This window comes from Lepidochelys kempii, chromosome 2 (assembly GCF_965140265.1).
Source record: "Lepidochelys kempii isolate rLepKem1 chromosome 2, rLepKem1.hap2, whole genome shotgun sequence".
NCBI classification, from domain to species: Eukaryota; Metazoa; Chordata; order Testudines; family Cheloniidae; genus Lepidochelys; species Lepidochelys kempii.
In genome coordinates, this window is record NC_133257.1 from 34294348 (window position 1) to 34315127 (window position 20780).

The 20780-nt window shown below is 38.5% G+C and overlaps 1 protein-coding gene across 5 annotated transcripts in view; it reads right to left on the minus strand.

Annotated features, from left to right (window-relative positions):
* Nucleotides 1-11168: 11168 nt before the first annotated feature.
* Nucleotides 11169-20780, minus strand: part of OXR1 (oxidation resistance 1) — a 471185-nt gene continuing 461573 nt past the window's right edge. For 3 of the 5 annotated variants that reach the window (XM_073330327.1, XM_073330328.1, XM_073330329.1), the window contains 5 exons: nt 17281-17403; nt 16950-17102; nt 13504-13599; nt 12807-12880; nt 11169-11394 (listed from right to left, as the gene is read on the minus strand). In XM_073330327.1, the coding sequence (XP_073186428.1) occupies nt 11259-11394; nt 12807-12880; nt 13504-13599; nt 16950-17102; nt 17281-17403 (582 nt within the window). In that variant the 3' untranslated portion in view covers nt 11169-11258. Of the gene's footprint in view, nt 11395-12806; nt 12881-13503; nt 13600-16949; nt 17103-17280; nt 17404-20055; nt 20137-20780 lie in introns of all 5 variants that reach the window. The other 2 variants (XM_073330325.1, XM_073330326.1) reach the window with 1 other exon arrangement.

The following is a 20780-nucleotide window of genomic DNA, read 5'->3' on the forward strand; positions in this document are numbered from 1 at the left end:
TCGGAAAGATACTTAAAATTTGTTCTAGGGACCTTTTTATAGTTATGCCTGTGATACCAAGCATCCTTTTGCTATCCCCTTTGTATTGTGCCCTCTACCAACAGAGTTTGCAACATTATAAAGTTATTTCCTACTCAGACAAGGATGGATGTTGAAGAACTGAAGTGAATACATGTATTGAATGCACCAAAATAAATGTAAAAGCATAATGGCAGCAAGACAGCTGCACCCCAATCCCAACCCTGAGTTGGTTTCAGGTACAAGACTTCCCCCACCCTAAATTAACTTAGATGGGATTTTTGGAGTTATGAAGCATGTTGGATCAGGAACCAACTGAGAATATGAACTTTAATGTGCAACCTATTAAATTGACCTTTCAGTCCTGTCCTATATTTCATAATTAAGTCACTAAAAATCTATTTAAGGGCATACAAATTGAATTTGAATGTACAGTTATCTGCATTTACGACTAAGGTATAGGATATACCACAGTTATTTCCTATTCTAAGTATAACAAAACACTACTGCAGACACCATGGTGTAGTAACTAATTGACAAATGTTGATGTTTTAATGGTGAGCACTGTATTTGTGATGTTTTCCCTTACATTTCATACACAAAGTAAGATAAAACTGCTCTCTTGCACAAAGATGGCTTTATATTTAAGACTGAGAAATGGATGGAATGGTGGCATACATCCCCTACAGAAAAATATTGAACACAAGGCAAGACTTGAATGCATAGAGGATAAGGAAATTCATGAAAATGACTGCATATTAGTATATAGAAATGATTTCCTATTCAATACATCTATAGCATTAAAGGGAAATTAACATACAGCACATAATTCCAGGAACAAGTAGAGAATATGTGTATGGTGCTAGACACTTGTAAACAGCTGCATTACAGAAAATGTACAAGATCAAGATGCAGGAGTAGCAACAACAGGGACATTTTCCAGTAGACAGACTACTTCTACAGACTACTTCTGTGAGTGAGGAACACGAGCAATATTTTTTCTAATTAAAGAGAACACGTCGTCTGTGTATTCAGAAAGCCAGTGTTTCATAAGATGTTCTACAGAATATGGGCCTAATTCTATAACCCTTATTCATGTTAGGTTGTTCCAATGAAGTCCATGGCACTATTTCAGCCCAAGCAATGTTCCGTGTGGGTAAAGATTTCAGAATTCAGCAATGTATGTTTTAGAAAAAAGTTTAAAATGGTGTTTCTACACTATGTACCTCACTTCTATGCTGTACTATAGTATAGATTTCTATATTGCGTATAATGCTTACTGGATTATATAGACAACAGCTTTTCAAGATTATTACTATGTAAATTTCACACAAAATATACTATTGCCAGAATAAAATGTTCATTTAGGAGGAAAAAAGTTTGGGCAAACAATTTACATACAGTTAAAAATGAGAACCCAAATGGTTTCCTTTAATAAGTTTCTTTCAAACTGAAAGATCAAACATCTTCTTGCAGAAGAAAAGGGTATCCGTACATTTTGCCTCAATTTGGTGAACCAAGAACTGTTAACTTAGCATTAAAACACAAATACTCCAGTTTGAACTTCCTGGTAGGCATATTTTTTGTATGCAAATAAAACAGACCTCAAATTTTTACAGGCAAATAATTCAAGAACCAAATAATAATATGCTCCTACAGTACAATCTTGTTCTAAAACAATATGAACACTGTAAGCAAGGTAACCGATTGTGAAGTTAGCCAAGATAAAAACGGGTATTACATTGCAGGTCTGATCCAATAGCCTTTTTGGTGACAATGCTACTACTCATGCAAATAAGAGCTGCAGGACCAGGCTCAAATTTGCAGATAAATATTGTGATATGAAATGCTGTATGTATAGGTTCTTGCATTACCCTCCCAGGTTCTTAATAATTAAATAGGTATAGTATTCCTATGAAGTTATTTGCCTGTTGTCCTTTAGAAGGCTGTCAAAACAATACCTGAATGACAAATAAAGTGCTAATTTGAGTACCAGCGCTTGCTTATTTTTTCGACCCCTACTTAGAAGAGAAACATGTTCATTCACATATTGTCTGATATATTAAACAGACCATTTTAAAATGTGAACTTCCCCTGCTCCAAGCCACTACCCTGTTAGATACTCATCCTTGCGCTAAGGTCAACGGATCTGTTATAATGGGATATTCATAGCAGCGTACATCCAAGCTGGGAAGCAGCATCATCCTTTAAATAGGACACCCAGAACAAGATAGGTTATATTTGCATATCTTGTACAGCTTCCCCTGGACACTATGGCATGGAGAAAGCTTCTGTCAAAAGAAAGGAAATTACATTGGCTAGGATTGGATGACTAATATGCAGTTAGGTGAAGTTATGAATTGATGGAGATTTGATTACTCTACCCTGAGACTGAGGGTTTATCTTCACTATGGGGGTAAGTCGACCTATTGTACAAAGAGCTACAAAAGGATCTCTCAGAACTGGGTGACAGGGCAACAAAAGGACAGATGAAATTTAATGTTGATAAATGCAAAGTAATGCACATTGGAAAACATAATCCTAACTATACATATACAATGATGGGGTCTAAATTAGCTGTTACCACTCAAGAAAGAGATCTTGGAGTCATGGTGGATAGTTCTCTGAAAACATCCACTCAATGTGCAGCAGCAGTTAAAAAAGCGAACCATGTTGGGAATCATCAAGAAAGAGATCGCTAATAAGACAGAAAATATACTGTCTCTGCATAAATCCATAGTAGGCCAACGCCTTGAATACTGCGTGCAGATGTGGTGGCCCCACCTCAAAAAAGATATTGGAATGGGAAAAGGTTCAGAAAAGGGAAAAAAATGATTAGGGGTATAGAACGGCTTCAGTACGAGGAGAGATTAATAAGACTGGGACTTTTCAGCTTGGAAAATAGGTGACCAAGGGGGGATACGATGGAGGTCTATAAAATCATGAGTAGTATAGAGAAAGTAAATAAGGAAGTGTTATTTACTCCTTCTCATAACACAAGAACAAGGGGCCACCAAATGAAATTAATAGGTAGCAGGTTTAAAACAAACACAAGAAAGTATTTTTTCATCCAATGCACTTTGATCTCTGGAAACTCCTTGCCAGAGGATGTTGCAAAGGCCAATACTATAATGGGGTTCAAAAGGGAGCTAGATAGATTCATGCAAGATAGGTCCATCAATGGCTATTAGCCAGGATGGGCAGGAATGGCGTCCCTAGCCTCTGTTTGCCAGAAGCTGGGATTGGGTGACAGGGCATAGATCACTTGATGATAACCTCTCTGTTCATTTCCTTTAGGGCACCTGCCATTGGCCACTGTCAGAGGACAAGATACTGGGCTTGATGGACTTTTGGTCTGACCCAGTATGGCTGTTATGTTGTATTCTGTTAATTCAGAGATCAAAAGAACATCCTGGTATTTAAATGAATTGTAAACATGGGATTTCTCTGTATTCATCTCTCTTTGAAATGTATAGCAAGTCATATGTGAATGGTGGAGAAACAAGCAAATTGCCTTATGTTAATTCCTATAGCTAAGTACCAGTGATGGACCTCCTTCAAAGTCATCCTAATTACCTTTTGTTCCCAGAGGAATTTCCAACTTGTCAAAGAGGACATAAAATTGTATAAAAGAACCTTGGGTCCTGATTCCGTCATCTCAGATCTTAAGCTTCATCGGTGGAAGTTTGAGGCGCAAGACTGAGGTTCCAGTTATGCTGGTACACCCTAAATATGAGATTTGAACACTGAACATTAACCTTTGAACTATTTCTGAAAGAACTCTTTGCAACTATAAAGCTCACCATCTCTGCTATGAATCTGAACCTCAGTGAATTGAACTCATCTGTATGTATATTAATCTTTAAACCATACTCTCTCTTTTGTGTTTTAATAAATTTTAGTTTAGTTAATAAGAATTGGCTGTGGCATGTATTTGGGTAAGATCTGAAATATTCATTAATCTGGGAGGTAATGTGTCCGATCCTTTGGAATTGGTAAAACCTTTTATTTTATATGATGAAAAAGGATGTTCAGAAATCATCATATTTGGCTTAGGTACCTGGATGGAGGCTTTAAGGGAATTGTGTCATCTGGACTTCTGTGTAACGAGTAAGGTAACAAAGAAGCTGTTTTGTGCTGGCTTGGTAAATCTACGTATTGGAATATCCACCAGCTTTTTGAGGGTTGTCTGCCCCATTCTTTGCAGTTCACCCTAATTGAGTGACCACAGCTGGCCCCCACTGGGACCCCATTACAAATGTATTTGGGGAATAAATGCTATTACAGTAGTAAGGACTACCTGTCTGAATGATAATTACAATACTGATTCTTGTTAGAGAAAGCTACCAACTTAAAAAAACTTCCACTTCATTTGACTGGAGAGAATAGCCATCAGGAGGCCTACTCTAATGGACAGGAAGTATGACGACACCTCCAGTACAGGTTCAGAGGTTGTACTCTATGACCTTGTAGGGTTGGGACAAGATTAATGTTATAAAAAAGCATTTAATGTTGGGATTTGTACAAAGCATCTTTTCTTTAACCTGCAGAGCACATTATACCGCAGATACTTGACCTTTTTTTACTTGGACACTCATATATCTAAAATAAAGCCCTCCTGGGGGAACACAAGGCTATGTTCCACTGGTTTAATAAGGTACTTAAACTATGGAATTTGCACCAGACAGCAAAATAAGTTCTATTTGTTGACTTGTCTTCTGAGGTCCATGGTAACACTGATCACTTCATCCAAGTATTCATTTTAAAGCTGCCTGGTCTCAGATAGAGGATTGGTCCTGCAATAGCAGACCACCTCTGTGAGATAGACATCCAAAATACTGTTGTGAGAAGCAGTTGAAGAAGTGGGAAGACATATATAGCAGAGCCCTCATCCAGCTTTCCCAGGTGGATAGCTGGGAACTGATTTGTCTGAGCATCTCATCTGAAGAACCAAAGCCTCCTATGCCTACTTGAAACAAATCTGCCCCCCCACCTCCTTTTCTAGGGAGAAGTTCTTAGCCCACAGAATTTTTTTAGATGGACAGGAAGCACACTTGCAATCCTGCCTACTCATGTTAGCAGTGCTTATAAATGCTTAAGGGGGTATTTAGCATCTCAGATGTTTCATACTTTATTTCTGTTGCCTTTACTTTTCATGCTGAAAATAGGCTGAGACAATGCCTGCCTGGACTTGGCTGTCTGTGAAGGACCTGTATAGTCAGCAGGCTGCTCTTTCAGGTAAGAATCTTCCACAGGTAGATGAGGAGGTTACTCATCTTGTGCAGTAACTGAGGTTCTTTGAGATGGTTGTCCCTGTGGGTGCTCCACTTTCGGTGTCTTGGTGCCCTGAGCTTATAATCGGAGATTTGTAGGAGCAGTGCCCCTAGTCGGCCACGCATGCGTGGTAGCCATCTCGCACTGCTCCGAGTGGTTACCCACATGCGCAGCCAACCGTTCCCCAGTTCCTTCTCTACCTCAGAGGATCAACATGAAACTCTGAAGTAGAGGAGAGTGAGCGTAGTGGAGCACCCACAGGGACAACCACCTCGAAGAACCTCTGTTACTGCACAAGGTGAGTAACCTTTTCTTCAAGGAATGTTCCTGGGGGTGCTCCACTTTAGGTGACTGTAGAGCAGTGCCCCTCAGTGGAGGGGAGGGGCTTCAGAGTTGAAGCCTCCCTGTTGTGGCTTTTTTAGGAACAGAGTCCTTAGTAGCTGTTTTTAAGGAGGATCCCATGTCTGAGGTGGCTGTTGACCCGGAGGTGTCCTGGACTCTGGGTTGGAGGCTGGTCTGAGGGATTTCTCCATCATCAGGAGTTTCAACTGGAGATCTCTAGCCTTCCCTGTCTTAGCTGTCAGTTTTTTGCAGCGGGGACACTTTTGAGATATGTGTTTTCCGCAGGCAATGGACACACTGCAGATGGCCCTCAAGAGACCAATATAGACAGTCTGCAAGTGAGACAGTGTTTGAAGCCTGGAGAGCCAGGCACCTCTGAGAGGCTGGAATGGGAATAATCCCGTTATGCCTCTTCTGTCATTGGGAGTTACCCGCCTGAGGCAGGGAAAAGGAAAGAATTTTTTAAAATAGTTAAAGGAAGAGAGGGTATTAGCTGGGAAATAACTGAAATAATAGAAATATCTAAAGCTGTGAGGGCGCTGCTGTCGTTCCGACTGAAGCCAAAGGCGGTAGAGAAGGAACTGTTGCCTGCGCATGTGGGGTAACCGCTTAGAGCTGCACGAGATAGCTGGGGGGCACTGCTACTACAAATCTCTGATTAGAAGCACAGGGCGCCAAGACACCTAAAGTGGTGCACCCACAAAGACACTCCCCAAGAGCAACTGATTCCTAAAGCACCAGGGAAAACAGCTACATTTATTTTCAGTCCAGGATGGGCTCCACAGAAGCTCTTCCTCTCTCAATTGCATGGAAACCATGTGGGCTAGATGGGTCTGCATTTCTCCTGTGATCTCAGAGGGGAGTGTACGTGGAGGTGCCTGTTATAGAGGTGGTAGCACAGGGAGGAAGCTAGGCCTGAAGGCCCCGTGCCATAATCTCTATTAATGACAATGTTTGTGCTATGTCTGGTGGTCTCCATCCATGACTCGCAGGGAAGGGAAGTGACTGAGTTCTGCTGTCAGAGCCGTGGCTTCTGGTGCAAACCCAGCCAGTTGGGCTGTATGGGAAACAGTGTCCTACCCCCGGAGATGCCAGCCCCCCTGCCATGAGTCACTCGATAAGAGGGATGGAGAGGAGAGACAGCCCTGGCTTCTCTGGTCATGGCTCGCTCCCTAAAGCATGCAAGGCACCAGCCACTGGAAATGCCTCCGAAGGGGAAATGGAGCTGATGGACGATCTCCCCAAAAGGCAAACAGCCTAGTGACACTGTTGGGAATTGGACCATCATGGCTTTGAGCCAAAGTCAGCAGCAACAGTGATTACTATTACCTTTACTTTGCTCTTTTGTTCTCACCATTTCAATTCAACACAGCCTTCTAATTCCCCCTTTGCCCCCCATAATATCCAATTTAGATGTTTACCTGTTATCTCGGATAAAAGCCATAACTGATTGCAAATACCATTCATAAACTCCCACAGTGGCAACCACCCAAATCCGCTGAACATGTAACATCTTCATGCAGCACTGAGAAATAATCTACTTTAACATTTCTTCACAGTTTTAGAATTCAGAGACCTTAAGGATTGTGTCAATAAAGCTACTTTAATATTCTCATATTACTGAATACAGTAAATGCTTTCTCATGGTTACTTGCCCTATTTACCCCAGCATGAAGGACACCATAAAAAGTCCTCAGGATCCTACAAGTCCTTAAGTTGTTTTCTTTTTTCCCTTTGTGAGAAATATTTATTTACCAAATGTCCTTGAGACAAACTGGGATGGAGATGCTTTATGTGGATCCTCTGTATTGCAGTGACTTTAACCCACAAAGACTACCTGAAATACAGGAAATGATTCTTTCTGAATATTAAAAACCAAACAAAAATCCGCCTGCAAACCACCCCACAATCTCTAGTTGTTCCAATGTATTTTTACTGTTACTCCCCTATGAAACTCATTTTAAATAATGGGGCACTAACCATTTGAGTAATCAATAGGTTATCTAAGTTTTTCTATAAAATAGCGGAATAGTTTATTTCCTTGCCACTAATACCCATACTTTCTTTCAAAAATTCCTTCCCTCTCCATTTTATGTTTTCTTCAACTTTATAGATGCCTACAAGAGTTATTGCCCAGATACTTAACATTAAAATCTTTTAACCCCAAGCCTGAAGAGTGACAGAACAGCAGCATCAAAACATACTTACACATCTATCTTCTGTGAAATGTTTTATTGGCTGGAGATGTATTTTAAATTATACAACTTTCTTCCTGATGCATGTAATTTCATGCCTCTCCTGCCCTTCCCCCGCACCCACCCCGTTGCTCTTTCAGTTTTGAGAGCCATGTTCCCAACAGACTGAGTTCCTTCTCTGGTTCCAAAGGCTTTTCATTTGCAGATCTGCTTCCCTGGGGATCAACAGATGAGCATAAATAGAGACTACATGTGAATAAACAGGGCCTTCATGGAGATTTGTAAGTTGAGGGAAGACCATATTAACATTCAGTGACAAAGCAGCATTTAAAATTAGATGCTGATGTAGCTGATAAGACCTGGGACTCTTGATGCAATGTATATCTCAACAAACATCAGCTCATGCACTGAGCTTATAATATTGAGAGGTGATACAGATTTTGATCTGGCACTAGACTCATTCAAAATCCAATCTATAAAATGGATTCTCATTCCATCTATGTCAAGCCTCAGTTTCTTGTAATCACTGGAGTAATGAGGTTTTTGGCAGTGAGGTGGAAAGGAACTATATCCTGTAAAATTCCTGGTGAGACTGAAGCAAGGAGACATTTAAAGGTCAGAACAAAGATCTCTTTGGTGTGGTCAACACACAGCTGCACAGATTTTAAACTGTTTAAAATAATACCTTTAGTTAAAGACATTATTTTAAACAGTTTATCTGAAGTCTGTGCAACCATGTGGATACTCAAATGTGTCCATATACAGGTTTGCATCAGTTTAATTAAATTGGTTCAACTTTGTGTTTAGACAAACCTTGTGTTGTATCCTGTTAGAGAATGTTGTTTTCCCATCATTAAATGCCTCTGGGGAGACTTTAACTAGCCACTAAAGCTCCCATAAACTCAAGGTACTTTGACTTGTGTTTCAAGGCCTTTGATGTAGCTTAAATTTTCTGAACATAGAGTTGTTAATGCTTGGGAATTTGGCCTCAAATTGAAAAAATTCAATCAGGTGCCAAATTCCCAGGAGAATAACTCAGCCCTAACATGCAGGAGAGAGAGAGAGAGAGAGAGAGAGACCTATTTATTACTGGAAGAATATACATAATTTTATATCAACACATGTGCTCTAAGTCAATTATTCCGAATTTAAATGAGCTATACTAAAATCAGAAGTCTAATTCTGCAATTAAAAGAATCAGAGATCATACAGCAGAAGGAAAAAAAGTGTTCTAGAATGCAGCACCTGAACTTTCAGGAGAGCAGGAACTGACAGTGTTTTGAGGAGATGTGTTACATAGACTCCTTAAGGTAAATACAAAAGAAATATAAAAAACCCTGCTCTGCACTCTCAGTATCATACACTGGAAAGTTATATGATACTGGTATGCGAGTTTATAAATATTTACTCTTCCCCCCAGTTCCAAAAACTTGAAGAAACTATTTAGTTACATTGTAGAGCATCATAATATACCAAAATTAAAAAGCGGTATAGAGAAAGTCCTACATTCAGGAAGTTACTGTGAAAATAGCAATAACTGACCATTTGTATAAATAAATTCAAACTCAAGTTTAATTTTACATGTATTTAGATTTATTTGCTATATATCACTATGACCTTATAGTACTTGAAATCCATTACAGGATTGTTTATAGTTAGTCTTAACTCCACAAAGACAATAATACTGCTGTGGAAGACCAATGGGGAGAAAAGCCATTTTAATATATTTACAGTTCCTTATTTTTGTAAACATTTAATCTACATACTGTACTAAGCTCTAACAAGGGTAAAGAGCTATACAAAGAGACAGGAAATGGGGCCCTGTATTTCTATTCATATTGCGCATTAGCATATTATAGATAAAGCATCTGCCCTTTTTCATTACCACAGCAGTAATCTTTCTTCAGATAAGTTTTTAAAACTTTTCAAAGAACTAAATATATTGAAATACTATACAACTACATCTATTTAAGCCAACCCATTTGGCTTTTATTCCATTTCTAGAATAATTTAAAGTGCTATAAGCAACCCGTTAATCAACACTTTTCTATAATAACAAAAACTACTTTTAAACATTAATTTACAAGATAATATACAATGTTCATCTGGAACAGCTGAAATTTCAGCACAAAGTCAGTCACTGTCACACTTATAACAGCAAATTTTTTGCATAACATAGAATAGAAGCTTTGAAAATAACTTTTGTTGAGCTGTTATTGCCACAATGGCTTATCAGTTTTCCTACAAAAGTGAACAAGAGCTACCGGTACTGTATTCTAGCCTGTCATTTTTTTGAGGTCACATGACAGTAAATTTGCATATTCCACAAGTCTACCGAGTTACAATATTGTCTACCTATAATACGTTACTCCATTTTATCAGAGCTGGTGCTAACTGTAGTTTACAACATAAATCCACTCAAAAACATCACAACTATTTTTTTCTTTTGGACAGGAATAAGTTATGTTCTTGGAGTTGATGTGCTACAAGGCTACAACAGTATAACTATAAAACAGTATATATCTGACACTTTATGTTGAAGAAAAATGCATCAATTTCATAGTCTTGGTATGCATAATGCCCTACTATAGCTACAAATTTGTTCACTGCATTTTACTTGATTTATCCATTAAACACAGTGGAACTATCACATTCTCACATTCCCTTGCTGTTTTATGTTTTTACCACATAGCTCAATGCTGTCCTCATTTGTCCCAAACCTGCAGATCATTAACAGCATGTGCAAAATACTTTTAATACAATCAGCACACAACTAGAACTTTTACTATATGATGTAACTGACATGTATTTTCTAAATTGGACATTAGTAAAACAAGTGGCACAACTGAATTTGGATGAATTTTCTAACCAGGACTAAGGGTAATGGTATGCTCCAAGACGGAATGCTAAACTTCTTGTCTAGCAGTGGCACCATGTGAATTAATCAACGAGTGGTCTGGGCCAGTGTTTGCAACATTGCTGTCAAATCATCATACTCAAAACTTTCCTCTTATATAGGCCCTGAAGGGGGAGCTCAATTCAGAGATACAGTTTTAATAGAAAAATAATCTCAATTGAGACACAGCAAAGCAGCCCTAAACTGATCGTAGATAGATGTGTGGGGGAACTGAAGAGAAAAAGGGGTAGACTAAAGGACAGATAGTTTGGGAGGCTGGCTCCACAACAGCAAGATTAACTTAACTGACATTCAGTTTCAGCCCATGTGGCCTAGACTTACAGCAATATCTTAAACATAAAGAAAAGTACAACAACTTTAAATACACTATTTCAAAATTGTATCTGGATCATCATGAAGATAGCTTTAAAATTATAGTATATAAATGCTGTATTCTATTGCTTCTAGGGCTTTTTGAGCTGCACTGATTTATGTCAGGTTTGGGACAATAGCCTGTAGAGACACTTACACACTTATTCAAAAGCCCAGATTTCAATGTCTTGGATAATAAAATCTTCTCTCTTAGAAAGTGTGTGATTCCCAAACGTTTTACAGGAGTGACTTCTTCCATGGTAGAGATCCCCGTCAAGCCAAAGAGCAAATTCACCCCTAGAACACAGACAAGTTATATAAAAATTAGTGAAGGAGAACAAAAGTTAACCTTACAAATGCAGTTAGAGTAGCCATAATTATAAATAGGGCTCTGTGTTTGTCACAGAGGTTGCAGAAGTCACGGATTCCTGTGACCTCTGTGACTTCTGCAACGGCCAGTGTGGCTGATCCTAGGGCCGCTCAAGCACAGCTGGAGCAGCTCTACAGCCAGCCGCACCAGCCACTGTTGGAGCAGCCCTGTCCCCGGGGACAGCCGCACAACTCTGGGGGGCCCTGGGCAGCCTGGCCGAGCAGCGGTCACGGAACTGGCGGGTGGCTTGGTGGCTCCTGGCTGCAGTCCCAGGGACTCCCCCACAGTAGCAGGCCGCCTGGGACTCCCCCCACAGCTATTAAAAAGCGCCCCCACAGCTGGTGCCGTGGTCTCCCTCCTTGTTCCCCCGCCGAAAGATTCAATCACAGGTATTTTTAGTAAAAGTCACATACAGGTCAGGGGCCGTGATTTTGTGTTTCTGGTCTGTAACATGTCCATGACTTTCACTAAAAATACCCGTGATCAAATCTCCTGTAAGTCTCCCTTAGATGCAGCTGTATTTGAAGCCATAAGACTTTTTTTTTTAAAATGTTTTTAAGCCTCTCCTAGATTCTGCAGAATCTACATTAGATTTATATAATTTAATATTTTAATTACCTGTAGATTAAAATGTCTTTTACAGAAGTATACTCTAGTAATCTAGAACAAAAATGTCTGCACTAGAAAAGCAGAGAGTGATTTTAAAAAAATATATAAGTTGAAAATATGGGTGCTCCATTAGGGAAAAAAATAAAGATTATGGAACACCATTTCAAGGCTTGCAAGTATTCATGTCCTAGATTTATCAGAAACAGATTTTTCTGACAAAGTATTTCTTGGGACATATTTGTCAGAGTGCTAGCGTTAGGACATTAACCTGGGACTTTGCAAACCTAGGTTCAATTCTCTGTTCTGCCAAAAACATCTTCTTAAAAATTTAGGCAATTTACTATATATTTCAATTGCCTTGTCATCACTAAATTTTTTTGAATGTTAACATCTTGTATCAGTTTCAGATAAAGCGAGTATGCTGTCAACCAGGACATATCTTGAGCTATCAAAGGTAAAACTTCATACGTCTTCCATTGCTGAAGCAATGCAAAGGAAGGTCTAACAGTCTAATACATGTACAAGTTGTGTTTACAATGAGCGTTAAATGGTTTTCATATCCGACAACTGATAGATACATACATATATCTATTATTAGCATTAAAGCTTCTTGGGCCTTGAGATTTCTAAAATTAAAATTAATACCAGTTTTACTGTGTGTACACAACATTACACAAAGACCACTGTAATCAATTCTTCACAATGAATAACACTACAAATCATGACTTACCCTCCCCCACCAAAAGCTAAAGAGTCCATGTCTCCTTTAATGAAAAACATATTGTCTCCTGTCCATTTGAAGACCTAATGAAAGTAGAGAATAGCAAGTTAAATATTTGAAAAATTTAATTTTGTGAATATCAAGTGTTCTCTCACTATTTCTGACACAGAAGTCTGCCATGATTCTATGTCAGTGTGAAAATCCACAGATCCAGATTACACAGATATTTAAAGGAGTAAATGGATTAGTTCCAATGAACAAATTCACCTCTAAAATAATGCCTACATACACTTGTTTAGCCAATCAATCTTTCCAAAGTTAATTTTCATTAACTTTTATCTCAATTACTTCAACTCCATCTTTACTGGTATCCCCAAATATTCCCTAGCCAAACTGCAGCATATGTGGAATGCCACAGCCCTTACTATACCATTAAATTAAAGTATAAGTATCATCCCAGTTCCTATTAGCTTCTTCTGACTTCACATTCTACTGAGAATACAATTAAAGGTTTGTTTACTCATTGCTCGTCTTTTCAACCTTGTCGCTTCCCACTCCATTGCTCTAACCTTAACCCTAGATATTTTTTCTTGGTAGGTGTAAGTGGGTCTTTATCACCCCTTAAAACATAGCTTCTTGTAGTCAATATTGTTGACACTGTATAATGAACGGTTAAATAAGATGTAAAGGAGTTGTATCTCCTTACCTCAAAATCTGGAGAGAAAGTAAACAGAAAGGTCTCTCCAGTGCCATAAAAGCAGTCACTCACTTTAAAAGGTTCAGAGGCTAGCGCACCAAAAACCTATAGGAGAGAAGAAAAAGTTGAGATCAAAAGTGTAAGAAGAATGCTGAAGCTGCACAATCTATACTACACCAACAAAACCTTTATAAGTTTTACTCATGAAATCTTTTTCTTTTATGTGGGTATCTGGCATACTGTTACTTCTTTAGATGTAGGTAGATTTGAAATCTGCTTTGGGATAAGCACAGAAACCTCAAAAGATCTAATGGTTCCAACTGTAACGGAGATATTGTAGGCTGTTTTGTGAGGATTTTGGTAGGGAGGGACAGGAAGCAACTGTCAAGCAATTTTTTGCTGACTAATCAGCCTAGACTAAGAAGTGCAAGAATTAAAAATTAAAATCATATAACAAAAACACACACACAAACACACACACACAAACACACTACTGGCTGATATTTGTTGTTCCTTTTCTTAAATAGAAAGTTAACCAATTTTTTATTAAACTTTGAGTGAATAATGTCATTCTGTAGCATATTTGTGTTAAACAGCCATCTCCTTTCTCCAGTATTGGGTTTGCATTTTAAGTCTCCTCTAAATTAAGCAGGGTCTTTATCTGACAAGATAATGTTTCCTATGGAATCAATAAAGGGACACTATCAGCTTGCATGTTTTAAAAGTTGCCTAAAAATATCAGAAAATTTATATCTTTTAAATAGCATATCTACTTTTTTTATTATTATTATTATTAAATGAAGCATTCTTTTTAAAAGGAAGTTTCTCAAGGTTTTTCTGCTTTCCTGCTAATGTTTAAAAGGATTTTTTAGGCAGGCCTGAGATCAACCACTAACTAACATGCTCTGGCCCAACCTTCCCCTTCGTGCATGCTCATGTCGCTTCACTTTCGGCCTCTATTGGTAAATACACTCTTTCAGGGCTTGCGGAAGAAAGGTGCCTTAGTGTGTTGTTATGCTAGTACATGAGGTAGTAAACTATGATTAGAACACTGAAACTCAGTCAAATGGCCTGAGAGAAAACACTGAAAATAAAAATATATTTCTCTAATATTTTAGTTATAATACAATAGAAACTCAGAGTTATGGACACCTGGGGAATAGAAGTTGTTCGTAACTCTGATGAGTTCCCCAGCTCTGAACAAGACATTACAGACTTCAGACACAGGGGGTTTGGCGCTGCAGCTGTGTCAGAGCTCTGGGTGGGAGGGCGGGGCATCTACTCTTTGGGGGACAAGGGCTTGGGGCTTCAGCCTCACAACTCGTTCCCAGCTTCTGCCCTCCCCAGAGCTCAGTTCCTGGTTTCGGCCAGGGGTGCGAGGGTGCACCAGGGCTTGGGGCTTCAGCTACGGGGGGCTGAAACCGGCATGCCTCATAACGAAAGCCTTAAGCCCCAGCGCCCCCCTATACGGCTGAAGGCAGGAATGGAGCAGCGGGGCTGAAGCCCCAAGCCCCAGTTCTCCTTATAGGTCTAAAACCCTGAGCCCCAGTGCTCCTATGGGGCAGAAGCCCTGAGAACCCCCTCCTCCCCCAGCTGGAGTTCTGACCCAGTTAATCCTCTAACAAGGAAAATACTGCTTTGTGCAAACTCTTCTAAGGCTATCTTTGCTTGGCCTCTAAACTACCAGGTTGGGCATTTTTGCCAATACACTAGAGTAGAAGCTCAGAGTCACAAACTGACCAGACAACCACACATTTCATTTGGAACTGGAAGTACACAATCAGGCAGCAGCAGTAAAGTTTCAAAGTTGTATTAAGTCAATGTTCAGTAGTAAATTTTTAAAAGAACAGCTAACACGTTTTGTTCAGAGTTATGAACAGTTCAGAGTTACGAACAAGCTCCATTCCCAAGGTGTTCGTAACTCTGAGGTTCTACTGTATCAACTAACGGTATGATTTTCTGTTTCAGATCATCTCAATATAATTTGTGGACAGAGAAAAGCTAGCACCCCATACCAGTAAGAGAAAGAATTTCAGGCTTGTGCAAAGTGAAGCGTTAAGTTTTTAAATGCATCTCTCCATCAACCAAACCTATGCTGTTTTGAAAGCACTGAGCTTCTAGTAGTAGTACAGCATATACTACAAAAAACCCACAATTACTTACCTCACAGTAACTGTTTATTTGAAATACGTTGCCCACATGGATTCCACTTCTGGTGTGTGAGATCAGATTCTTTTGGCCAGCAGTGTAAACTGGAGCCGTGCCTGTGCCCTTGATGTTTTCACACCCCCAACCATCCCTCAGTTACTTCATCAATACAAAATCCAGAGGGCAGAGCACTCTGCAGATGTGGGGTCATGGACTCCATGCTGACAACACATCTTGAAGAACCATAGTTACTATCTCTTGAAGTAGGCAGAAAAGGTTCCTAGAGCGTCCCATCACCGAGAGGCATGGCAGCTTTGCAAGAGGGACAAGTTTTAAATCCCAAGATTTAGTGTCAGCCAATTCCAGGGTTAATACATAACCTAACCTAGATAGATAGATGAGGTAGATAAGATATTTCTCTCTCTCTGTTTTATGGCTAATATATTATATCTTTTGCCAACAGGCAAACTATAAACTAACTCCTCAACCTAATGAGCAATAAGCTATCCTAACAACTAATTGCACAGTGATCTAAGTAAGCAGAAACTGCAGGAATTCTGTTTTGCTGCCACAGCAGGCAAGAAGGAACTGAGGAACAGTTGGGCCCTTTCCAGCACTTATGTCCTCTGGTGGAGGGATGGGGTTGCAAAAGTATCATGAGTCGGGGTGGCCCCAACACACACCACTGGCCAGAAGAATATAATCTGTATGCACAGGTTGTATGTGCACCAGAAGTGGAATCCACACAGACTATCACTCGAAGAATTGATTATTCAGCACCGAAACTACTATAAATGTCTCTCTACATCAAATGGACGGACGGCCTCATCAACACTGTACCCTCAAGATGACGGGTGCTAAGATGTTCATGTCTGTCATTAAGGAACTGTACGGAGATAGCCAACTTGCTTGACATAGGTTACCTATCTACTCTTAGATAGCAATGACTATCCATCTTTCCTACTTTTGGGTGGGACATCTATCCTGTGCCTTACCAATCCCTTGAGGCTCTGAGCTGTCTGGTCCTCATTTTAAGAGAAACTAAAATGTTACTCAGTAATAAAAAGTTAGAGGACTTCCAATAGTTATGGCTTGACACTGGATTTGCTTCATCAAAACATTTCCCAGAAAAATGCCATTATCAAAAACTGCCTGCACAATGACATGATTGTAACACCAATACATAACCATGAAGAAGGAGAAGCTTAACACAGGCAGTTTTATTACTAAAACACATTGATGTTTCAGCTGTTAATTTATCTGTTTTAAGCAGCAGTTCTGATTTTTTTTGGCCATTATTTCCATACCTGCCCATCACTATCCTTGATAACCATTAGTACAGGAGTGTCTAGCCCCAACATAGTTCGATACAATGTCTTCAAGCTCATGCCATGCTTTGCAGTGCTGTAGACAAGAGTCCATGGATACCCAATGGTTCGCGGAGGAAGGTGCTTTGTGAGCTGTTAACAAAACAATGAAGAGTCTCTTATGCATTTAATAACTACTTTTTTTTTGTAAGCTCTTCAGAACAAGGTCCCTGTTATTTATTTGACATACTTAACCTGATACAGGATGCTCAGGATACTTACAGAACACAGATAATATTATTCTATCATCAGTTTTATTTGAAAACCATACCTTTTCAATTTGGTCTGACTGCAGCAATTCACTAGGATCGCTAAGATTTGGCCGAAATGCTTCAGGCTCCAGGTCTGTTTTGATATTTGTGGCCTGCTTTGAGTTTAAGTCTTCCCTTGTTATCTGCAAGGGAGGAGGAAATAAATAAGCACTCTAGAAGGTATGTTAAGCATTCACAATTCTCTTACAGAGGAAATATTACTTAGTATACGCCACATCATCTTCACTGCATTTAGGATTGTACTTAATTATTGGAATTTTGTATTATATTTGTTATATTAGGCATTTGACAGGGAAATCACTGCTTCTTGTGGTAAACCTATCAGTACTAAATATTACACTGAAATTATTGCTTGCACATGTACTCTAATATTCAGGTTATGCCTGTTTTTTCACATGCCTTCGTGTTTGGGGTTGAATATGGACTTTTAGAATTGACTACAATTAAAAGCCAAAGTACATGATCTCAACCACTGTACAAAATGTAGTGTGTTTCTAATAGTAATAAAAAAGGTGTTTGAGTTATATATATTTTAAATGCAGACACAGTTTATTTAAAATGCTTTATGCTCATCACTCAAAAGCTAGAGATTTTAATCAATACCCAAAGAAAATAACTTTTAAAGCCATTCTGATGTGAAACTTTTCAAGTTCCTAATAAAATATTTGAAAGCAGGCTTTGTAAATGTTCAAGTGGGTATTAGTTGCTTAAAGAATTTGACTGGGATTCAGGAGACATGGGTTCTATTCCCAGTTCTACCACTGATACACTTGGTGACCTTGGACGAGTCACTGCCCTTCTGTGCCTCAGTTTCCCCATCTGTAAAGTGTGAATAATGATACTGACCTCTTTTGTAAAGTGGTTTGAGCTCTACTGATGAAAAGTGCTATATAAACAGCTAGGCATCATTGTTATCCTAAGAACCTGAGACAAAGCTCACTGAAGTCACGGGAAAGACCCTTATGGACTTCATTTGATTTTTGATTAGCTCCTATGCATCCATCAGAAAACACCAGAAGTCAACATTTGCCAAAATATGGTTTACCACATACATCTCCTATTCTAAATACAGGGAAATAACTGCAGTGTTTCAGATACCAATTTGTGGTAACTATTGCCAAATGTTAAGTTTTTAGATGGTGAACAGTTTTGACGCAAAAAGAAGACACTCCAATTTTTCAGAATCTATGTGAAACACTTTTTCAACCAGTAACAATGTATGTAGAAGTTAAATAAATTGCAATCCATTAAACAGCTAAGAAAAATCAAATTTACTGTCTATCACAGAATAGTTTTTATATGTTTAAAAATAATCTTATAAAATATGAAGGCAAGGAATATTTGTATAACAGTAACTTGATTACAATCTTAACATTAATCCTTAAAATGAGAAAAATTTGCTTTATTTAGTCATTTTGAGGAGGGCACCAAGCAAGGCTCAAGCTTTCCATAACTTAGCCTTTATCTCAGACTAAAAGCATTTGTTAGCATCTAATTTCACAAAGCATCAGCCACGCATATATATTCAACATCATCTTCCAATTACAATTATTATTAAGTACTACTTATACAGCATATGCCATTTGGTCTCTTCAGTCCCAAATTTCACACTGTCAAGGGCACGTTTGAGTACAAATTCTATAAAACATAACTGCTGTTCAAGAGTGCCATAAAATGTTTATACTCTATTTGGTTCTTTAATTTTTATTACACTACCACATGCAAAACATATGCTGTCTGAGTTGTTGATTTTAAACAATTTTTACCACTCATAAGGCATTTGTAAGCAAGTTAACTTTGTCAAAATCTGAAGCTCCTAAACACATACTACAGAAAGTACTATAACATTATCACTGTCAACTAATATTTTGACAGCGTAACAGATCAATAAGATAGCATTATGACTACTAAATTAAGCAGAGGCAAACCCATGAAAGCATTTTCCATTTGCAAAAGCTACTCAGAAACAAAATGAAAATCCAAACTTCCAACCATTTCATTAGCTAGATACTTAGAAACACATATTGAATTAAGATTTCATGTTTTCAAAAAAAGTTCTTAGATATGCTTTCATCAGTAAACTTGGCATAATATACACATCAATTCCAAAGTGTGCTTATGCCAAAATAAATAGAGAAATACCTAAAGAGAATGCAAGAGTCAATTCAAGATTAATATCCTATAAATCTACAGAATTAGTTCTGAACTGCTGTTTTAGGGATTGGGAGTTCTAATTCCAGCTCCACTAAAGGGCAAAACACTTACCTACCTCATATGGTAGTTGTGAGGCTTAATATTTGCAAAAAAGTTTGAAATACTTGTAGGATCTTTTTATATAAGAATTTAAGACTTCAACTATACATACAACTGAGTAAGTCCTTATTTAATTTTGTAAACAGAGTTTTGAATGTCTCCATCTCTTTTGCATTCTTTTTAGGAAAGTTTCTACCCAACTCAAGCCACCACACCAGAACAGAAATTCAAACACAAGTCCTCATCACTCTGGAAACCATGTAGTAATGAGAACAAAGTTTCAAAGATGACAGAAAATTCCTCTGATTTTAAACTCTGAAATGATCATTTTGTCTCAGAGCCACAGCACTCTCTCTTATCAGTGTATAAACACATATCCAAGAGAAAGGAATTTTCTGCAGGATTCTTGTAGTGTTGTAGCCAAGACAAACCCACCGAATATGGGACTTGCCCTGATCAAGGCCACTACAGAAAAAGATGTTTTAGTCTCTGGAGAAGGGGTTTAACTACGAAGAGGGCACCTTGAGGCGTCTGCAGAGCGTGCGCAGTTCTTCACTATTTAGAGCATCGATCCTGCGGTGATACTCAGCCACTGACACTACCTGAATATGGAGACAGGAAGAAAATAATTCCACTGACAGTTGAAAAAAATAAAGAAAAATGGAGAAGTGTAATGGGGGGAAGGATATGCAATGACAACTAAAGAAAAAATGGAAATGTTTGAGATATTTGCATCTGCAAGGACTTGATGTTCACAGAGGACGTTTTTGACTTATGATGAGTACATACAGTGAAGATAGGATTTCATACACAAATGGCACCAAAGATCTGGTACAGCTCAATGTCCTAATGTATGACTATAAAGTAAATCTGATATGACAGTCCATAAAATTATGCTGCTAAAACAACAAATAAATGTGTATGAGAAAAAGAAAAAAAAACAAACAAAAAACTTACTGCACAATGTGATAATGGGTTAAGCCCCTTATGGTATGTCACAACTACAGGTAAGCACTTAGTTTGTCTTTTAGAACAGTAAATCTTAAGTTACTATTTAAAAAAGTATAGTTTAAGCTAACCTGGACCTAAGGAGAATTTTAAAGCTGAAAAACTGAAGTCTAAATAATATTAATCCTTATTCCTTCACAAAAATCCTGGGGATGTAAGGCTAGAAAAGATTACTATCAACTGATTTCAAATTCTAATTGACAGGCAAGTAGCTGCTAAGTTAAAGAATGCCAAGATG